Source organism: Ranitomeya imitator, chromosome 3, assembly GCF_032444005.1.
Source record: "Ranitomeya imitator isolate aRanImi1 chromosome 3, aRanImi1.pri, whole genome shotgun sequence".
NCBI lineage: Eukaryota > Metazoa > Chordata > Amphibia > Anura > Dendrobatidae > Ranitomeya > Ranitomeya imitator.
This window is the reverse complement of record NC_091284.1, coordinates 126,274,142-126,294,114: the sequence shown is the minus strand read 5'-3', so window position 1 is coordinate 126,294,114 and position 19,973 is coordinate 126,274,142. Positions and strand designations below refer to the sequence as shown.

Below are 19,973 nucleotides of genomic sequence, written 5' to 3'. Positions count from 1 at the left end.
CCATCCCAGAAAAGGCACATCTGTAAGATGCGCCTATTCTGGCACTGAGCCACTCTCTTCCCACTCCCATGTAGTGGTGGGATATGGGGTAATAAAGGGTTAATGCCACCTTGCTATTGTAAGGTGACATTAAGCCTGGTTAATAATGGAGAGATGTCAATAAGACACCTATCCATTATTAATCCAATAGTAGTAAATGGTTAATGAAAAACACACACATTAGGAAAAAGGTATTTTATTGAAATAAAGACACAGGGTGTTGTAATAGTTTACTATACTCTTAATCCGAATGACGACCCTCGTTCTGTAAAAAAGGAAAAATAAAAAAACAACAATATCCCATACCTTTCCGCCGTTACAGTCATGTCCCACGATGTAAATCCATCTGAAGGGGTTAAATAATTTTACAAGCAGGAGCTCTGCTAATGCACCTGTGCTCCTGACTTGTAAAATCTGGGGAATTAATTGAAAGCAGGGGAACCTAGCTACCTAGACTTGCGGTGCTGCACCCCCTGCTGGCATAACCTCATATGAACTCTAGCGTGGGAATTTTTCTGAATATTTTCTCACGCTAGAGTTCATAAGAGGTTATGCCAGCAGGGGGCGCAGCACCGCAAGTCTAGGTAGCTATGTTCCTCTGCTTTCCATTCATTCCCCAGATTTTACAGTCAGGAGCACAGCAACCCTTTATTTTAACAGCTAGAGCCCCCAAATTTTGCACACACACACTACTAACATTTGTAGTGAGGAATATGCAAAAAAAAGGGGCTATGAAATGGTTTACTGTATGTAAACCATGTCTCATATGTCGGGTTTGGGAAGGAGATAGCAAAAGCCGGCAATTGAATTACCGGCTTTTCTGCTATCTTGCGCTGTATGAAATAAAAATATATGTATATATATGTGTCTTACTGATATATATATACCCCTATACTATGTGTAGACATTTATTTTAGCTATTCTATTCTAACCTGTCAGTGTGATTTTACTGTACACCGCGCTGAATTGCCGGCTTTTCTCTCTAACACCGCTGCGTATTTCTCGCAAGTCACACGTATGGTCCGTGTGTAATCCGTATTTTTCTCGCCCCCATAGACTTTCATTGGTGGATTTTTTTGCGCAATACGCTGACAAACGCAGCATGCTGCAATTTTCCACGCCTGTAAAATAGGCTGAGAAATATACAGCAGATAGGAGCTGCCCCATAAAGAATCATTGGTCCGTGTGCAATGCGTAGTTTTTGCGCCTCTCATACGTCCGTAAAACTCTGTAATGTGACGCCGGCCTTATACTGCTAATGCACAGGGGCCCTCTCATGACTGTGCCTGCCAGTGCCTACAGCACCCAGTCTGCCCTCCCCAGTGCCCTCAGTTCCCCAGCAGCTGCCCCTCACTGTGCAGTCACAGTGTAGTAATCTATGAGGACCTCCTGCCCCGGACATGGATGAAGGCTGTGCCACAATAGGTAAATGTCTGTGGTGAGTCTCTCCATAGTCATCCCTTGTGTACGCCGGCCTAAAGATGAAAAGGTTATTATGATACTGTGACTGTCTCTACCGTCCGCGTACAATAAAGTTAAGCAAAATAAAAAAGCAAGAAGCAATGCGCGCCCCCGTGGGGTATGACGTGGCCGAGTGAGGCGCGGACATGGAGGCGGTGGCGCTGGTGGCGGTGACTGTGCTGCTGGGGGGAATAGTCGTGTTCCTGGCATTATGGGGCAGAAGGGCAAAAGAGGGCGGCGAGCTGGAGCCCGGGGGTGAGTGACCCGAGTGTGGGCTGCTGCGTGTGACCGGCACACTGCTCTGCCCGGTACCGACACTCGGCTGCTCCGTCACCTCTGCTGCAGAACGGTGATCGCTGTCCAGCAGCTGCGCAACTACAACTCCCAGCATGCTGCCCCAGACATGGCCAGGCTCTGCTGAGAGTTGTTGCATTGTGGCTTATTCCCATCACTGACTGTTTCTGCAGAGCTGGGGGGCGACAGCCAGTGACGTGTAATGGGGGCAGTGTTGGCAGGGACCCATCTAGGACTATCATCATCTCATATCTATGGGCCCCTTACAGCGCTACTCCATGTTACTCCGGGGCTGAAGGAGGCCGGGTTGTCCTTGTTATTTTCCTCTGCTAAGATATGAAATATTAGCTAGTAATCTGTAGGATCGCTCTTGTGTAGGATCGCTCTTGTGTGGAATCGCTCTTGTGCGGGATCACGCTTGTGCGGGGCCGCTCTTGTGCGGGGCCGCTCTTGTGTAGGATCGCTCTTGTGTGGAATCGCTCTTGTGTGGGATCGCTCTTGTGCGGGATCGCTCTTGTGCGGGATCGCTCTTGTGTAGGATCGCTCTTGTGTAGGGCTGCTCTTGTGCGGGATCGCTCTTGTGCGGGATCGCTCTTGTGTAGGATCGCTCTTGTGTAGGGCTGCTCTTGTGCGGGATCGCTCTTGTGCGGGATCGCTCTTGTGTGGGGCCGCTCTTGTGCGGGATCGCTCTTGTGCGGGATCGCTCTTGTGCGGGATCGCTCTTGTGCGGGATCGCTCTTGTGCGGGATCGCTCTTGTGCGGGATCGCTCTTGTGCGGGATCGCTCTTGTGCGGGATCGCTCTTGTGCGGGATCGCTCTTGTGCGGGGCAGCTCTTGTGTAGGATCGCTCTTGTGTGGAATCGCTCTTGTGCGGGGCCGCTCTTGTGCGGGATCGCTCTTGTGCGGGATCGCTCTTGTGCGGGATCGCTCTTGTGCGGGATCGCTCTTGTGCGGGATCGCTCTTGTGCGGGATCGCTCTTGTGCGGGATCGCTCTTGTGCGGGATCGCTCTTGTGCGGGATCGCTCTTGTGCGGGATCGCTCTTGTGCGGGATCGCTCTTGTGCGGGGCAGCTCTTGTGTAGGATCGCTCTTGTGTGGAATCGCTCTTGTGTGGGGCCGCTCTTGTGCGGGATCGCTCTTGTGCGGGATCGCTCTTGTGCGGGATCGCTCTTGTGCGGGATCGCTCTTGTGCGGGATCGCTCTTGTGCGGGATCGCTCTTGTGCGGGATCGCTCTTGTGCGGGATCGCTCTTGTGCGGGATCGCTCTTGTGCGGGATCGCTCTTGTGCGGGATCGCTCTTGTGCGGGGCAGCTCTTGTGTAGGATCGCTCTTGTGTGGAATCGCTCTTGTGTGGGGCCGCTCTTGTGCGGGATCGCTCTTGTGTAGGATCGCTCTTGTGCGGGGCCGCTCTTGTGCGGGATCGCTCTTGTGCGGGATCGCTCTTGTGCGGGATCGCTCTTGTGCGGGATCGCTCTTGTGCGGGATCGCTCTTGTGCGGGGCCGCTCTTGTGTAGGATCGCTCTTGTGTGGAATCGCTCTTGTGTGGGGCCGCTCTTGGCTTGTGTAGGGCTGCTCTTGTGTAGGATCGCTCTTGTGCGGGGCTGCTCTTGTGCGGGATCGCTCTTGTGCGGGGCCGCTCTTGTGCGGGATCGCTCTTGTGCGGGATCGCTCTTGTGCGGGATCGCTCTTGTGCGGGATCGCTCTTGTGCGGGATCGCTCTTGTGCGGGATCGCTCTTGTGTGGGATCGCTCTTGTGTAGGATCGCTCTTGTGTGGAATCGCTCTTGTGTGGGGCCGCTCTTGGCTTGTGTGGGGCCGCTCTTGTGTAGGGCTGCTCTTGTGTAGGATCGCTCTTGTGTGGGGCCGCTGTGTCCATCCCTGTGCAGTGCTTGTACCCACAAATATTGGAACAGGTAGCAGCTGGACAATGCTAGTTCTGGGGTCAGACACCCACCGATCTCATAGTGTTGATCTATTAAGTGTCAGACAACCTGTGTAAAGAAAATCCGACATCTGATACATGCAGCACAAACCATGGACCGCATGTATCCGCCTCTGACGTGTGATCACTGCCATATACCTTTGTCTCCCTCCTTTGGCTGCATAAAAAGTTCTGCTGTCAAAAGCAAGTGTGAACCTAGTCTTATGATAACTACCAATCATTATTATTACTATTTTTCTTTAAAAAATTGCCTTTTGTTGAATATATTTACAATATTCACTATTCTACATTTCAGCCGAGAAAGCAAATGGCGAAGCATTTTCAGAAAAGCAGTCTGCAAAGAAACAGAAACTACGGAAGCCCCGTAAAGAGAAAACGCAGAGCCACAGCTTCTCTCACCCACTCCTGGCAGCGGCTCTCAAGGTATCCTGATAAATAATGAAAACTAATTGTCTAGTTTATTTCTCCTTATGTAGGTGGAAGTCTCATGTTACTCGAGCTATAAATACATGCATGTGGGAACAGATGACGATAGGATACGTTAAACACTGTTTTTTTTTTTCCTTCTATCCTCTGTTTAAGGCTTCCACTTGTATTTACAGTGAAAACCTATTACGGTATTAATTCTGGAGAAGTTCTCCTTCTCTTCATATGAATTCTGTAACATTGGAGGAGTTTTCCTATCTCCATAAAGTGATGGCCAATCTTTAGGATATGGCCTCAGTTTGTGATCATTGTATCATGTTAGCCAGTTGAAAAACAGATCAGTGGGAGAAACAAAATGATAATCTTGCAGTTATGATACCTTTTAATAGCTAATAAAATACCGGACAGCACGGTGGCGCAGTGGTTAGCACTGCAGCCTTGCAGCGCTGGGGTCCTGGGTTCTAATCCCACCCAGGACAACATCTGCAAAGAGTTTGTATGTTCTCTCCGTGTTTGCGTGGGTTTTCTCCGGGCACTCCGGTTTCCTCCCACATTCCAAAGACATACTGATAGGGATTCTAGATTGTGAGCCCCAACGGGGACAGTGATAATAATGTGTGCAAAACTGTAAAGCGCTGCGGAATATGTTAGCGCTATATAAAAATAAAGATTATTATTATTACCGTAAGTGATCTTACAAAGCAAGCTTTCAAAAATACTTAGGTCTGTTCATGCTATAACAAAGTATCTGCAGAAACACACATATAAACAATAAGAGCAGAGACATGACGTAAGGGTATGTGTCCACGGCTAGGATTACATCCGGACTAGCTACGTACAACCGCACCGTTCAACCCGCAGCGTCCAGATGTTACAGCATAGTGGAGGGGATTTTATGAAATCCCGTCTCCACTATGCGTATGAACACGCATCTGGCGGCCCTGCGTTTACGGACATGCGGCTTGTCTTTTAAGAACACAGCATGTCGGTTTACCTTGCGGCGATGCTCTGTCGCCGCAAGGTAAATAACACAGTCCTATGTATAGGGTGCGGAGATTCCGGATGTGTTCAATGAACACATCCGGAATCACCGCATGTACAGCAGGTTTTCCACCCCCGTCCAAAGCGCCGACTATCCGGACCGTGGACACGTACCCTAAATGAACTTTAAAAAAAAAAAACACAAGAAACAACCTGAGCTCAGAGAATGAATCCTTCCTTAGCTTAGATAAGTGGTGTGAACGTTTATTTTTCCAGAAACTGAGGGCAAGGTTGAGATAAACATTTCTGTGGTCCAGAACCCCGCATAGACAGCATGACAGTTGTTATATTAAAAGGCAAATTCAAATCGCAAAAACGCTTAAGGGTCTATGAACAAAAGTGTTAAAAGAAATCTAAGCTAATGAAGGATTCATTCTCTGATCTCAGCCTTTGTTCATTTATTGTGTCATGTATTTTCCCTTTTTCTGTATATATTTGTGTTTCTTCATATACTTTGTTATACCATCCCTGGTGAAGAGTCCTAAGTAGTCTACAAGATGATTATGTTGATTCTCCCACTGAGAACAATCTTTATACATGCTGTTAGTATGGCTAATGACTGAAAATTCTTTCTTGATTGTTTCCGCCAGGCTCACAGTGGGAACATAACCTGTTTGGATTTTAGCAGTAATGGTAAATATTTAGCTTCATGTTCAGACGACAGAACTGTCAGGATATGGAGCACTAAGGACTTCCTTGAACGGGAGCACAATTGTATGAGAGCCAATGTGGAGTTCGATCATGCTACACATGTCCGTTTCAGTCCAGACTGCAGGTAAAATGTAATAAGTCTGAATTCTGTTATTTAATTTCCAGTGATTTTTTTTTTTTTTCCAGAATTTCTATGGTACTACTTAGGCTATGTGCACACATTGCAGATTTGACTGGAATTTTCTGTGCAGATTACAAATTTCTTGGCAGAAAACGCAGGTCAGAATCTGCACCTTTTTTTGCTCTGTGCACACGTTGCAGATTTTTGTGCGGATTTCTTCCTTTTTTTTTACCCCTGCAGATTTCTAAAATGGAAGAGGTGCAGAAAGGCAGCAGTTCTGCAAAAAGAAGTGACATGCTCCTTTTTTGAATCTGCTGCGTTTTCTGTGCAGATTTTTCTGCACCATCAGCACAGCATTTTTTTTGCCATTGATTTACATTGTACTGTAAATCAATTGCGGAACTGCAGCGTTTCTGCACGGAAAAAAAAGCTGCAGTTCTGCAGGAAATCTGCAACGTGTGCACATAGCCTTAATGATGAAACCCTTATTGAAGTATTTATTTATTTTACTCACTTTGGGCTCGACTATATCGGTCCGAGTGCAGTCTGACAAAACATCGGATCTACGAGACAGGGAACAGAGCTGGAGTAGCAGAGGCTTCAGATCTACAAATGGTTCTTCTATCTCATTTGCAAATCAATTCAAATTCTGATTTCTCTGTAACTGAGGAACAGACTGGTCATGTAAAGGTGTTGCTGGACTTGCTTTTGAAGGAGTTAAGGTACCGTCACACTCAGCAACTTTCCAACGATCACGACCAGCGATACGACCTGGCCGTGATCGTTGGAAAGTCCTTGTGTGGTCGCTGGAGAGCAGTCACACAGACAGCTCTCCAGCGACCAACGATGCCGAAGTCCCCGAGTAACCAGGGTAAACATCGGGTTACTAAGCGCAGGGCTGCGCTTAGTAACCCGATGTTTACCCTGGTTACCATTGTAAATGTAAAAAAAAAAAACACTGCATACTTACATTCCGGTGTCTGTCACGTCCCTCGCCGTCAGCTTCCCGCACTGACTGTGAGCGCCAGCCGGCCGTAAAGCAGAGCACAGCGGTGACGTCACCACTATGCTTTACGGCCGGCGCTCACAGTCAGTGCAGGAAGCTGACGGCGAGGGACGTGACAGACACCGGAATGTAAGTATGTAGTGTTTTTTTTTTTTTTACATTTACAATGGTAACCAGGGTAAACATCGGGTTACTAAGCGCGGCCCTGCGCTTAGTAACCCGATGTTTACCCTGGTTACCAGTGAACACATCGCTGGATCGGCGTCACACACGCCGATCCAGCGATGTCAGCGGGTGATCCAGCGACGAAATAAAGTTCTGGCCTTCTAGCTCCGGCCAGCGATGTCACAGCAGGATCCAGATCGCTGCTGCGTGTCAAACACATCGATATCGCTATCCAGGACGCTGCAACATCACGGCTCGCTATCGTTATCGTTGTAATGTTGTTCAGTGTGAAGGTACCTTTACATGCGCATATAAATAGTTTGGAAGGTGAAATCCTGCAGAAAGATTCAGTTGACAGCAAATTCTTCTCCAAAATCGTTGGGTGAATTGATTTTTAAGCCGGCTTAAATCGTTCTCGACAGCACATCAGTCATCCTTTGTAAACAGGACTTGAGCTGCTGAGTACAGTGGCAGCCTATGCGCATCAAAAATACAGTCTGCCTGTCTATAGTGGCTATTAAGCGACTGTCGATTAGCAGACATTTAGCTGATTGGCAGTCGTATAACGCTGAATGTTGAGTGGTGGAAACCCGCTAGAGTAATAAACTGGCAATAGTAATCTGCTCCTCCTCTCAACACTGCCAACACATCTCAGCAGAGATGAGAGCTTTCCTTTAGGCTTTTTATTTTATTTATTATGCTCTGTTTATACAGAGCTATCATATTCCGCAGCGATTTACAGACCTCATCATTGCGGTCCCCATTGGAGCTCACAATCTAAATTCCATATCAGTATGTCTTTTTGAGTTGTCATCTTGCGTCAAGAAGTGGAAAATTCTGTCAATTTTTATTTTTAACTTGTCCAATCCTCTTTTTACCCGGTGTGGTTATTTTTGTGCTTTTTACTTTACATTACCATACATGTTTCTTGTGAGTCGCCATCTACCATTTTTTGTGTCTGTGATGGCTCACCTGAATTAGCCCTGATAAGAATTGTTTTAATAATATTTTCCTGTTATAAAATAATAAATGTATAATTTATACACAGATGATTGGATCATTGTTTTAAAGCATTTTGATACCTTACAACACAGGCCATGCTAAATGTTGTCCCCTTCCTTTTTAAGAGCCTTTATTGTGTTCTTAGCAAATGGAGATACAATCCGAGTGTTTAAAATGACCAAGAAAAACGATGCATTTGGCTTCTCTGCTGCTCCTGAAGACTTCCCTAAACGTCATAAAGCCCCGGTCATTAATATTGGAATAGCGGAAACAGGTGGGTTGTAAAGGAAGTATAAACTTGTAGCCATAGCAACCAAGAAATGATTCATTATCGTAATGTATATTTGTCATATGTAATTATGCGGGAAACACAATAGAACATTTTTACTTCTGACCATGGTGAGAGATTATCATAGTACCACAAGAAGAACACCGACGCCAGTCTCCTTGGTTGGGGAGCGGTTTTTCTTCATCACACAGCGCAGGATTGCTGGCACTCCCATGAAGCTGCTCTCCGCATCAATCTCTTGGAGATCAGGGCAATTTTCTTTACCCTTCACAGCTGGCAAACCACCTCGCCGGCCAGCCGGTCCACATACAGTCATGGCTTACATAAACCATCAAGGCGGGATTTTCTAAATGTGAAAATACATTCTAATACAGGCTTTGTCATGTGTAATGAAGGCATTACGTTTTTGTTTTTAATTTTAAAAATCTTTATATTCATGGCCTATTCTAAAGATTTTGGAGGGGGGGCTGACACCTACTGATCAATTGATAGAGCAAAACATGGTGCTGATTTTCATTGTTTATCAGGCACAGCTCCATACTTTTTGTCTTGGCAGTGGCCAGTCATGCAGATAACGTAATTCCCATTGATTTGATAGCTGCAGTACCAGGCACAACCGTTACTAAATTTGTGGCAATAACTGGTAAACAGTGACACAAACACTGAATCTAACCCCGTCAGCTGATTGGATGGAGTACTAGGAGCCAAATCACCTAAGGGAAGGTTATCCTCATCGGTGCTCTCTGCTAAACAATGTACAGTTAAAAAAAACTAGAGCAGAATCATTTATACGTTCTCTGACCAGTTTTTCTTTTTTTTTTTTTTTGAGCATTTCTAATTCTAGATTATCTCTCTGCAGGGAAGTTTGTTATGACTGCATCAAGTGACACCAGTGTTTTGATTTGGAGTCGGAAAGGTGAAGTCCTGTCAACTATTAATACCAATCAAGTTACAAATGCCTATGCTGCGGTGTCGCCTTGTGGGAGGTAACCGGCACTTTTTAGTTCCACTTCTCAATGTCTTATTATATATTGTTTGGTGTTCAGACTAACTTTTAACCCCTTCAAGACACAGCCCTTTTTGCGTTTTCGTTTTTCGCTCTCTTTCCCAGAGCCATAACACTTTTTTATTATTCCATCAATATGGCCATGTGAGGGCTTATGTTTTGCAGGACAAGTTGTGCTTTTGAACAACACCATTGGTTTTACCATGTCTTGTACTAGGAAACGGGAAAAAATTCCAAGTGTGGTGAAATTGCAAAAAAAAGTGCAAGTGTTTTTTTGTTTGGCTTTTTTGCTAGGTTCACTAAATGCTAAAACTAACCTGCCATTGTGATTCTCCAGGTCACTACGAGTTCATAGACACCTGACATGGCTAGGTTATTTTTTAGCTAAGTGGTGAAAAAAAAATCCAAACTTTGCTTTCAAAAAATGTGCCATTTTCCGATACCCGTAGCGTTTCCATTTTTCATGATCTGGGGTCAGGTGAGGGCTTATTTTTTGCGTGCCGAGCTGACGTTTTTAATGATACCACTTTTGTGCAGATTCGTTCTTTTGATCGCCCGTTATTGCATTTTAATACAATGTCGCGGCAACCAAAAAAACATAATTCTGGTGTTTAAAATTTTTTTCTCGCTATGCCGTTTAGCAATCAGGTTAATGCTTTTTTTTTAATTGATTGGGCGATTCTGAACACGGCGATACCAAATATGTGTAGGTTTGATTTTTTTTTTAAGTGTTTTATTTTGAATGGGGCGAAATGGGGGTGAATTAAACTTTTTTATATATTTTTTTTATTTTATTTATTTTTTCATATTTTTTAAAACATTTTTTTTTTTTTACTTTTGCCATGCTTCAATAGCCTCCATGGGAGGCTAGAAGCTGCATAGCCTGATCGGCTCTGCTACATAGGAACAATCCTCTAATCACCCCATGTAGTAGAATTAGGGCTCTTTTCCATTTGCAAGAAACACATCCGTGTCTCGCATGTGAAAACCAAGCTGTGGCGCCCGCACTTGGGAGCGGAGCGTGTGGCTGCATAGCAACACATGGAGCCACACGATCCGCTCTGGAGTGCCGGCGCCACAGCTTGGTTTTTCACAAATGAAAAAGAGCCCTTACAGGTTGGTATGAGCGCCGATCATAGAGTGGCACTCACAGCAAGCCGGCATCAACAACCATAGAGGTCTCAAGGAGACCTCTGGTTGTTATGCTAACTCATCGCTGACCCCCGATCATGTGACGGGTCGGCGATGCGCGCATTTCCGGCCCGATGGACGGAAGCGGTAGTTAAATGCCGCTATCAGCGTTTGACAGCGGCATTTAACTAGTTAATAGCGACGGGTGGATCGCGATTCCACCTGCCGCTATTGCACGCATATGTCAGCTGTACAAAACAGCTGACATGTCGCGACTTTGATGTGGGCTCAGCGCCGGAGCCCACATCAAAGGGGGAGACACAACATGCGCAGTACTAGTACGGTGCATGTCGTGAAGGGGTTAAGGTTCACAATTGGTGATTTTTATTTTAATTTTTAATCACTCTCTGTATTAAAAGTTGGCACTTCCTGATGTTTTTTTGAGATCACTTTCCAGTAGTCATGTATTATCTCAGGCGGGGTAACGCCAATATATTGAAAATACAGGATTCACCATGCCCTTCTCTGCACCGATCACAGAACATGCTCACAACACTCCACTAGAGAAGTTACCTAATTAGCATCTGTAATCTACTGATCTGTATAGTGCATGTGGCTGTTGTGAAGAAGATCTCTGAATGTTTTGAACTACATCTCAGACAAGATGACTGCCCCGTAATCACAAGCAGAAAATATTATAAATTGACCATCGGAAACTAAAACTATTTTAGAAAAAAAAAAGGATCATTATCTTTTTCGTTAGTGATACATAAAGGTGACACATTCCTTATAAAGAACACTTGCACTTATATTTGGTTGATAAGCAGATTTCCATCACCCAGCATATTTCATTCCTAAGGAACGATGTCTACCCTTGTGTTCTAAATGGAAGCACAATTCTCAAGTTATCTGTGGGGAATTCTCAGGGTTTTTTTTTTTTAGTGAGCCATTTAAGATAACAACATAACAAGTCAATTATCACAGGAATTTGTCCTGTTGGGTCTGGATGTAGCAGATGCCAGTTCCACCAGCTTATCCAGATATCTTGTGAAATATGCTTTACAAGTTAAGAGCATTTTGTATTGTTTTCTTTGTGAGTTAAAGCATCATTGAGGTTTCCACATATGTCTGTTTCTCATAGGTTTGTAGGAAGTTGTGGCTTCACTCCAGATGTGAAGGTTTGGGAGATCTGCTTCGGTAAATCTGGAGAGTTCCGTGAAGCCTCTCGTGCATTTGAGCTGACCGGCCACTCGGCTGGTGTCTGTGGATTTGCTTTCTCCAATGATTCCAGCAGGTGAGGATTACATGTGTGATTCTAAGTGGAGCAAAACAAGAAAGTAAAGCTTTTTCTTTTTATTCTCAATTTGTGGCTCCGAAACAGTCACTCTTTAATAAATCTGGAAGAAAAACTAGTTGATCTTGAGTTCTGTGCATTTGTAACCCACTTGCACACCCTGATGACTATAACTGTAAATCATGGTTTTTTTTTAGCCCAAAGGCATCATGACATTTACATCACAGTGATTGCATGGCCACAACTTAATCAACAATACCGCTTTACTCCTAGAAAAAAAAAATCACTGTATATAATCCCATTAGGCTCTGTTCACGTACCAATATGTGAGGACCTGATCCGTATGTGCCCTGGCTGCTCTTGGTACACATACTTTTTCTATACATTCATGGTATGTTTTTCTTCTTGGCACACTTTGCAGCATCCAATTGGAAATAAAAAGCCAGGGAATACTTCATACATAGATATCTGCAACAGGGGGAAACAAATGTGTACCGACTTTTAGATGCCTGAATCAATTTTATGATTTTTAGTAGATTCAACAAAGGGAAAGTTCTCCTTACTTTTCTCCAGTGGGCAACATTTGCTACCTTCCCCACTTTCCAGCACCGCTCTGACCCTCTACTGAACCATGTGACTGCTTTTCAGATTTGTTGGCTCACACAGCATCTACCGTGTGGGTGCTGCTTTTCCAATGTAAGTCTATTTAACTCAGAATAAGACTCTAGCGACTTCCAGTACACATACAATCCCGTTTTGAGCCGGCCAGTCTGATTTTAGCTCAGATGAGGATCAAAGCAGCACTAGAAATCACAAAGACTGCAACTGGTAAATATTTTAATACACTTGCACTACTTCACATACATAATTATAAGGGACTAGGAAACAACATGCACTGCTTTAAAAAATAAAGGGAACACTTAAACAACAGAATATAACTCCAAGGAAATCAAACTTTTGTGAAATCAAACTGTTCACTTAGGAAGCAACACTGTTTGACAATCAATTTCACATGCTGTTGTGCAATTGGAATAGGCAACAGATAGAAATTATTGGCAATTATCAAGACACACTCAATAAAGGAGCGGTTCTGCAGGTGGGGACCACAGACCACATCTCAGTACTAATGCTTTCTGGCTGATGTTTTGGTCACTTTTGAATGTTGGTTGTGCTTTCACACTCATGGTAGCATGAGACGGACTCTACCACCCACAGGTGGCTCAGGTAGTGCAGCTCATCCAGGATGGCACATCAATGCGAGCTGTGGTAAAAAGGTTTGCTGTGTCTGTCAGTGTAGTGTCCAGAGGCTGGAGGCGCAACCAGGAGACATGCCAGTACACCAGGAGACGTGGAGGGGGGGCAAAGGAGAGCAACAACCCAGCAGCAGGACCACTACCTCAGCCTTTGGGCAAGGAGGAAACAGGAGGAGCACTGCCAGAGCCCTGAAAAATTACCTCCAGCAGGCCAAAAATGTGCATGTCTGCACAAAGGGTTAGAAACCCGACTCCATGAGGATGGTCTGAGTGTCCGACGTCCACAGATGGGGGTTGTGCTCACAGCCCAACACCGTGCAGGACGCTTGGCATTTGCAGTCTGGGGATGCCGTGGAGAGCGATCTGCTGCCTGCAACATCCTTCAGCATGACTGGTTTGGCAGTGGGTCAGTAATGATGTGGGGTGGCATTTCTTTGGAGGGCCGCACAGCCCTCCATGTGCTCACCAGAGGTAGCCTGACTGCCATTAGGTACCGAGATGAGATCCTCAGAGCCCTTGTGAGACCATATGCTGATGCGGTTGGCCCTGGGTTCCTCCTAATGCATGACACTGCCAGATCTCATGTGGCTGGAGTGTCAGCAGTTCCTGCAAGATGAAGGCATTGAAGCTATGGACTGGCCCACGCGTTCCCCCAGACCTGAGTCCAATTGAACACATCTGGGACATCATGTCTCGCACCATCCACCAACGTCATGTTGCTCCACAGACTGTCCAGGAGTTGGCAGATGCTTTATTCCAGGTCTTGGAGGAGATTCCTCAGGAGACCATCCGCTGCCTCATCAGGAGCATGCCTAGGCATTGTAAGGAGGTCATACAGGCACGTGGAGACCACACACACTACTGAGCATTATCTCCTTGTCTTGAGGCATTTCCACTGAAGTTGGATCAACCTGTAACTTCATTTTCCACTTTGATTTTGAGCATCATTCCAACTCCAGACCTCCGTGGGATATTAGTTGTGATTTACATTGATCATTTTGAGCAGTGTATTTTGTGAGACTTTTTTAAACATGAGAACTGGCAGCCTGTATGCAGAGACCCTTCTCTAGTGTGCGTGTGAGGGTCTCATAATCATCGTCATCATGAATAATAGATACTGTGTAGAAAACTAGATCTCTGTAGGTGTTCCTGCAGCCTCCCCTTCTAACTCACTGCTCTTCTCTATGTAATCTAATCCCTCAGTGACGAGCGCTAACAATTCTCAAGCTTCAAATTTTTATGATTTTCAGTGTGTGCAGAGTTTCTGAACAGTTGTAGGCAATTAAAAATAGAAGTTTACCGGAGACAGAAAGATAATAATAATTTTTATTTATATAGCGCCAACATATTCCGCAGTTCTTTACATTATAGAGGGGATTTGTACAGACAATAGACATTACAGCATAACAATAAACACAGATGAAAACAGATACCAAGAGGAGTGAGGGCCCTGCTCGCAAGCTTACAATCTATGAGGAAATAGGGGAGACACGAGAGGTGGATGGTAACAATTGCTTTCGTTGTTCGGACCAGCCATAGTGTAAGGATCGGGTGTTCATGTAAAGCTGCATGAACCAATTAATAGCCAAAGTATGTAACAGTACAGACACAGAGGGCTATTAACTGTATAAAGTGTATGAGAACATGATGTGAGGAACCTGATTATGGTTTACGTTTTTTTTTAATGGGCCACACAGGGATAGTTAGGTTAATGCGTTGAGACGGTAGGCCAGTCTGAACAAATGCGTTTTTAGGGCACGCTTAAAACTGTGGATTGGGGATTAATCGTATTAACCTGGGTAGTGCATTCCAAAGAATCGGGGCAGCACGTGTAAAGTCTTGGAGACGGGAATGGGAGGTTCTGATTATTGAGGATGCTAACCTGAGGTCATTAGCAGAGTGGAGGGCAAGGGTAGGGTGGTAGACTGATACCAGAGAGGAGATGGAGGGTGGTGCTGAGCCATGGAGTGCTTTGTGGATGAGGGTAGTAGTTTTGTACTGGATTCTTGAGTGGATGGGTAACCAGTGTAATGACTGGCACAAGGTAGAGGCATCGGTGTAACGGTTGGTGAGGAATATGATCCTGGCTGCAGCATTCTGGACAGATTGGAGCGGGGAGAGTTTGTAAGAGGGAGGCCGTTTCGTAGAGAGTTACAATAGTCCAGATGAGAATGAATAAGAGAAACAGTAAGAGTTTTTGCAGAGTAAAAACTAAGAAAAGGTCGAATTATAGAAATGTTTTTGAGGTGCAGATAACAAGAGCGAGCCAATGATCGGCTGTGGGGAGTGAATGAAATCTCGGAATCAAGTATGACCCCAAGGCAGCGGGCATGTTGCTTTGGAGTAATGGTGGAACCACACACGGAAATGGCAATGTCAGGCAAAGATAGGTTAGTAGAGGGACAAAACACGAGGAGTTCAGTTTTTGACAGGTTCAGTTTCAGATAGAGGGAGGACATGATGTTAGAGACAGCGGTAAGACAAACACTGGTGTTTTCTAAAAAGTCAGGCGTGATATCAGGAGAAGTGTATAATTGGGTGTCATCAGCATAGAGATGGTACTGGAACCCAAATCTACTGATTGTCCATTAGGGGCAGTATACAAAGAGAAGAGGAGGGGGCCTAGGACTGATCCTTGAGGAACCCCAACAGTAAGGGGAAGATGAGAGGAGGAGGAATCAGCAAAAGATACAGTGAAAGAGCGGTCAGAGAGATAGGAGGAGAACCAGGAGAGAACAGATTCCCTATTGATTTGTGGAGGAGAAATGTAAACTAAATGTACACTGCATTGAACATGGTGGCATACATCAAGGTGCTTTTAGATGCTTTGATGGTGAGGGAGGACTGCTGTATTATGTACCACTGATGTGATTGGAGTAATCTTCAATCTTGGGAGTTAAATTGTCCGCTCCCATGCTTAAATGTGATTACAGCACGTACCATTGAACATGTGATCATTATATAGACAAACAAAAGACACAAAACTCATTTTTGTAACATGTATTATAAATGTATACCCCCCACTTCCCCCGTCATTTAGGTCAACAAAGAAAATCAAAATCGCAATGTGGGAAAATGACACTTTGTCCATGAAAAGAAAAAAGACTATTAAATTGTGCAGAGACTAGCGCCCGCACAGGTGACGTCACTGGTCTGCATGAAAGGTATTCTGACAGTGTGCTCTGTTGCCGACTCATTACTACTGATTTGAGCTGATGAGAGAGCGCACTGTCATTGTGCACAACGCATATCGTGCAATGAAAGCACAGCCCCTGAAACGAGCATCACTGATGATGCTTCCTTTCAGGGATGGGGCAGAGGCTGCGGCAGTGACACACCATCTACCCCCTGACGACACTTTGTTTCAGTATCCCAGCAAACACTGGAATTGTCAAAGAGTCATCAAAAGGGAAATAGAATTTAAAAACAAAAAAACAGTTGGGTAGTATTTATCGCTTCATTGTGGGACACAGGTAACCATGGGACATCCCAAAGCAGACCCGAGGGTGGGAAACAGAGAAAACGAAAAAGTAACGGCCTTAGGTCAGACAGCGAGCAACCTCAGCCTGCAGCACCTTCCTTCCCAGGGATGCATCAGATGAGGCATTGGTATGAATGCTGTAAAACCTCACAAAGGTGTGCAAAGATTACTATATACTGCTGTCGCTAGGAGGCTGAAAAATGAAAAATAGCTCCTCCTGAGCAGTATACACCCACCGACTGGCACAAAGAACATTAGTTAGTGTTAAAGCAGTAGGAGAAGCAATCAAAGCTCAGCATATGTAGAAACCCAACAAAAAGGCGCTTAGGCCCAATATATGTACCAAAGTTAGGGAGGGTGCTGTGTCCCCAATGAAGGCTCCAAGAAAAATTTTGTGGTGATGAGCGATTGTACTCGTTGCTCAGGTTTTCCTGAGCACGCTCGGGTGACCTCCGAGTATTTGTTAGTGTTCAGAGATTTAGTTTTCATTTCGGCAGCTGAATGATTTACATCTATTAGCCAGGCTGAGTACATGTGGGGGTTGCCTGGTTGCTAGGGAATCCCCACATGTAATCAAGCTGTCTACTAGCTGTAAATCATTCAGCTGCAGCAAAGAAAACTAAATCTCCAAGCAGTCATAAATACTCGGAGACCACCCAAGCGTGCTGGGGAAAACCCGAGCAACGAATACACTCGCTCATCACTAGTGAGTACCAAAAATCCCTCTATTTGGGGAGGGATAGGGAATTTTTAATTCAAGTATATTAGAAAATATTTTAGATTTAGGTTGAAAATAAGCTGATTTCGGACCACCCCTTTAAAGGCCAAAAAATGTTATTCTGAAATAATTTTAATTGTGTGTAATGAACAAATTCTGAAGAAGAAAAATCTTTGTATGAGAGAGACATTGTAGCTATTTGTTATATTTTAATACGAATTCTCAATATATTTTTTTATAGGATGGCATCTGTTTCTAAAGACGGGACATGGAAGCTCTGGAAAACAGATGTTGAATATAAAAAGCAACAAGATCCTTACTTGCTGTTTACAGGGAAATGGGCCGGCAAGGAGCCTTGTCGTATAGCTTTGTCTCCTGATGGTCGGGTCGTTGCTATAGCCAGCGTATGTGATATCACAGTGTACAATGCTCAAACGGGAGACGTAGAGGAAGAATTCAAGTCTGTACATGGAGACGTCATCTCAGATCTTGCATTTGATATTAGCAACAGATTTTTGGTCTCGACTGGAGATCGTGTAATACGTGTCTTTCATAATTCAGCTGGATACAGAGCTGCTATTGCTGACATGAAGGACATGCTTAAGAAATCCACTACCAAGGGCACAAAGGACAGACTAGAACAACAAATAAAGGATGCCCAACGAGCACTAGATGATTTGTACAAACAGAAGAATTAAGACTGTTTTTACAATTATTTTGATACAAAAACGATTATACTTTCTAAAATTAAAATATTTCTGTGGAAATCTTACAATTTGTGCCTTAACAATGTTTCTTTTGTTATACAAGCTGCTCCTCACTTTAAAATTGTAGAAGGATATAATGATGTGACACGTGATTAGCTCGAAGACCCAGCCAATCAGCTCGCTCATTTTTCTCATTGGCTACTGTGAAGAGCCAATAAATAAATCACATGAAAGTCCAATCAGTGGCTGGTGCATTAAAGGGAACCTGTCACCCCTCCCCCCAAATCGGATGAGCTAAGCCCACCAGCATCAGGGGCTTATCTACAGCATTCTGTAATGCTGTAGATAAGCCCCCAATGTAACCTGAAAGATGAGAAAAAGAGGTTAGATTATACTCACCTGGGGGAGGCGGTCCGGCCGATGGGCGTCCAGTCCGGGGCCTCCCATCTTCATAGGATGACGTCCTCTTCTTGTATTCACGCTCCGGCGCAGGCGTACTTTGTCTGCCCTGTTGAGGGCAGAGCAAAGTACTGCAGTGCGCAGGCGCCGAGAAATGTCAGAGAGGCCCAGTGCCTGCGCACTGCAGTACTTTGCTCTGCCCTCAACAGGACCGAGAAGTGCGCCTGCGCAGTAGCCTGAAGACAAGAAGAGGACATCATCGTAAGAAGATGGGAGGCCCCGGACCGGACGGCGATGCCCATCGGACACGGACCGCAGCGGGAACGCCCCTAGGTGAGTATAATATAACCTCTTTTTCTCATCTTTCAGGATACATCAGGGGCTTATCTACAGCATTACAGAATGCTGTAGATAAGCCCCTGATGCTGGTGGGCTTAGCTCATCTTCGATTTTGGGGGTGACAGGTTCCCTTTAAGAAATGCTGATTGGCTGTGTAAAGCCGCCTTTATACAGCTCAGAACTACATAGCTAAATAGGTTAAAGAAAGACCAAGGTCGATGAAGTTCAACCTTTCTCCCCCAATTATACTATCTTTGTCACTACATTATCTATAACACACAATGCCATTTGTGCTGGAGAAACCATCACCCCTTTTGCATTCCACTGCTTTGTACTCGGATGAGATACCCACTTGATGGCATAAAATACATGTTTTCTTTTGATTTATTTTACTGACTTCTATAGCGCCATTAATTCCACATGGCATTATAGATAGAGCTGCCTGAGCAACCATTATTGTTAGTGGTTTTGCTGTGTGCAAATGTCTTTTAACCCCTTCATGACTAAAGTTTTTTTGCGTTTTCGTTTTTCGCTCCCCATCTTCCCAGAGCCATAACTTTTTTTTTTTTTAATTTTTTTTCATCAATATGGTCATGTGAGGGCTTATTTTTTGCGGCACGAGTTATACTTTTGAACGATGCCATTGGTTTTACCATGCCTTGTACTAGAAAATGGGAAAAAAATTCCAAGTGCGGTAAAATTGCAAAGTGCAATCCCACACTTGTTTTTTGTTTGGCTTTTTCGCTAAGTTCACTAAATGCTAAAACTGCTAAAAAGTGGCGAAAAAAATGCCATAGTTTGCTTAAAAAAAAAAAAAAAAGATGCCATTTTCAAGAGACAATTTTTCGCAATCTCGTGTTGGTTGAGGGCTTATTTTTTGCGTGTTGAGTTGAGGTTTTTTAATTATACCAATTTTGTGCAGATACGATATTTTGATTGCCTGTTATTACATTTTAATGCAATGTCGCGGCGACAAAAAACCCCGTAATTTCATATTTTTAAACAAATTTTTTTTTTTACTTTTGGCATGCTTCAATAGCCTCCATGGGAGGCTAGAAGCTGCCACAACTTGATCAGCTCTGCTGCATAGAGGCGATGCTCAGATCGCCTCTGTATAGCAGAATTGCAGACTTGGTATGAGTACCGACCACAGGGTGGCACTCACAGCAATCTGGCATCAACAACCATAGAGGGGTTGTCATGCAGACA

General features: G+C 44.5%; 1 protein-coding gene across 1 annotated transcript; it reads left to right on the top strand.

Annotated features, from left to right (window-relative positions):
* The first annotated feature begins 1,612 nt into the window (after positions 1 to 1,612).
* Positions 1,613 to 18,094, top strand: TBL2 (transducin beta like 2). The gene is made up of 7 exons (XM_069761395.1): positions 1,613 to 1,755; positions 4,031 to 4,158; positions 5,793 to 5,977; positions 8,273 to 8,421; positions 9,296 to 9,422; positions 11,715 to 11,867; positions 17,561 to 18,094. Exons 1-7 carry the CDS (start codon positions 1,647 to 1,649, stop codon positions 18,015 to 18,017), a joined length of 1,308 nt encoding a protein of 435 aa, XP_069617496.1. The 5' UTR covers positions 1,613 to 1,646; the 3' UTR covers positions 18,018 to 18,094.
* The last annotated feature ends 1,879 nt before the right edge of the window (positions 18,095 to 19,973 follow it).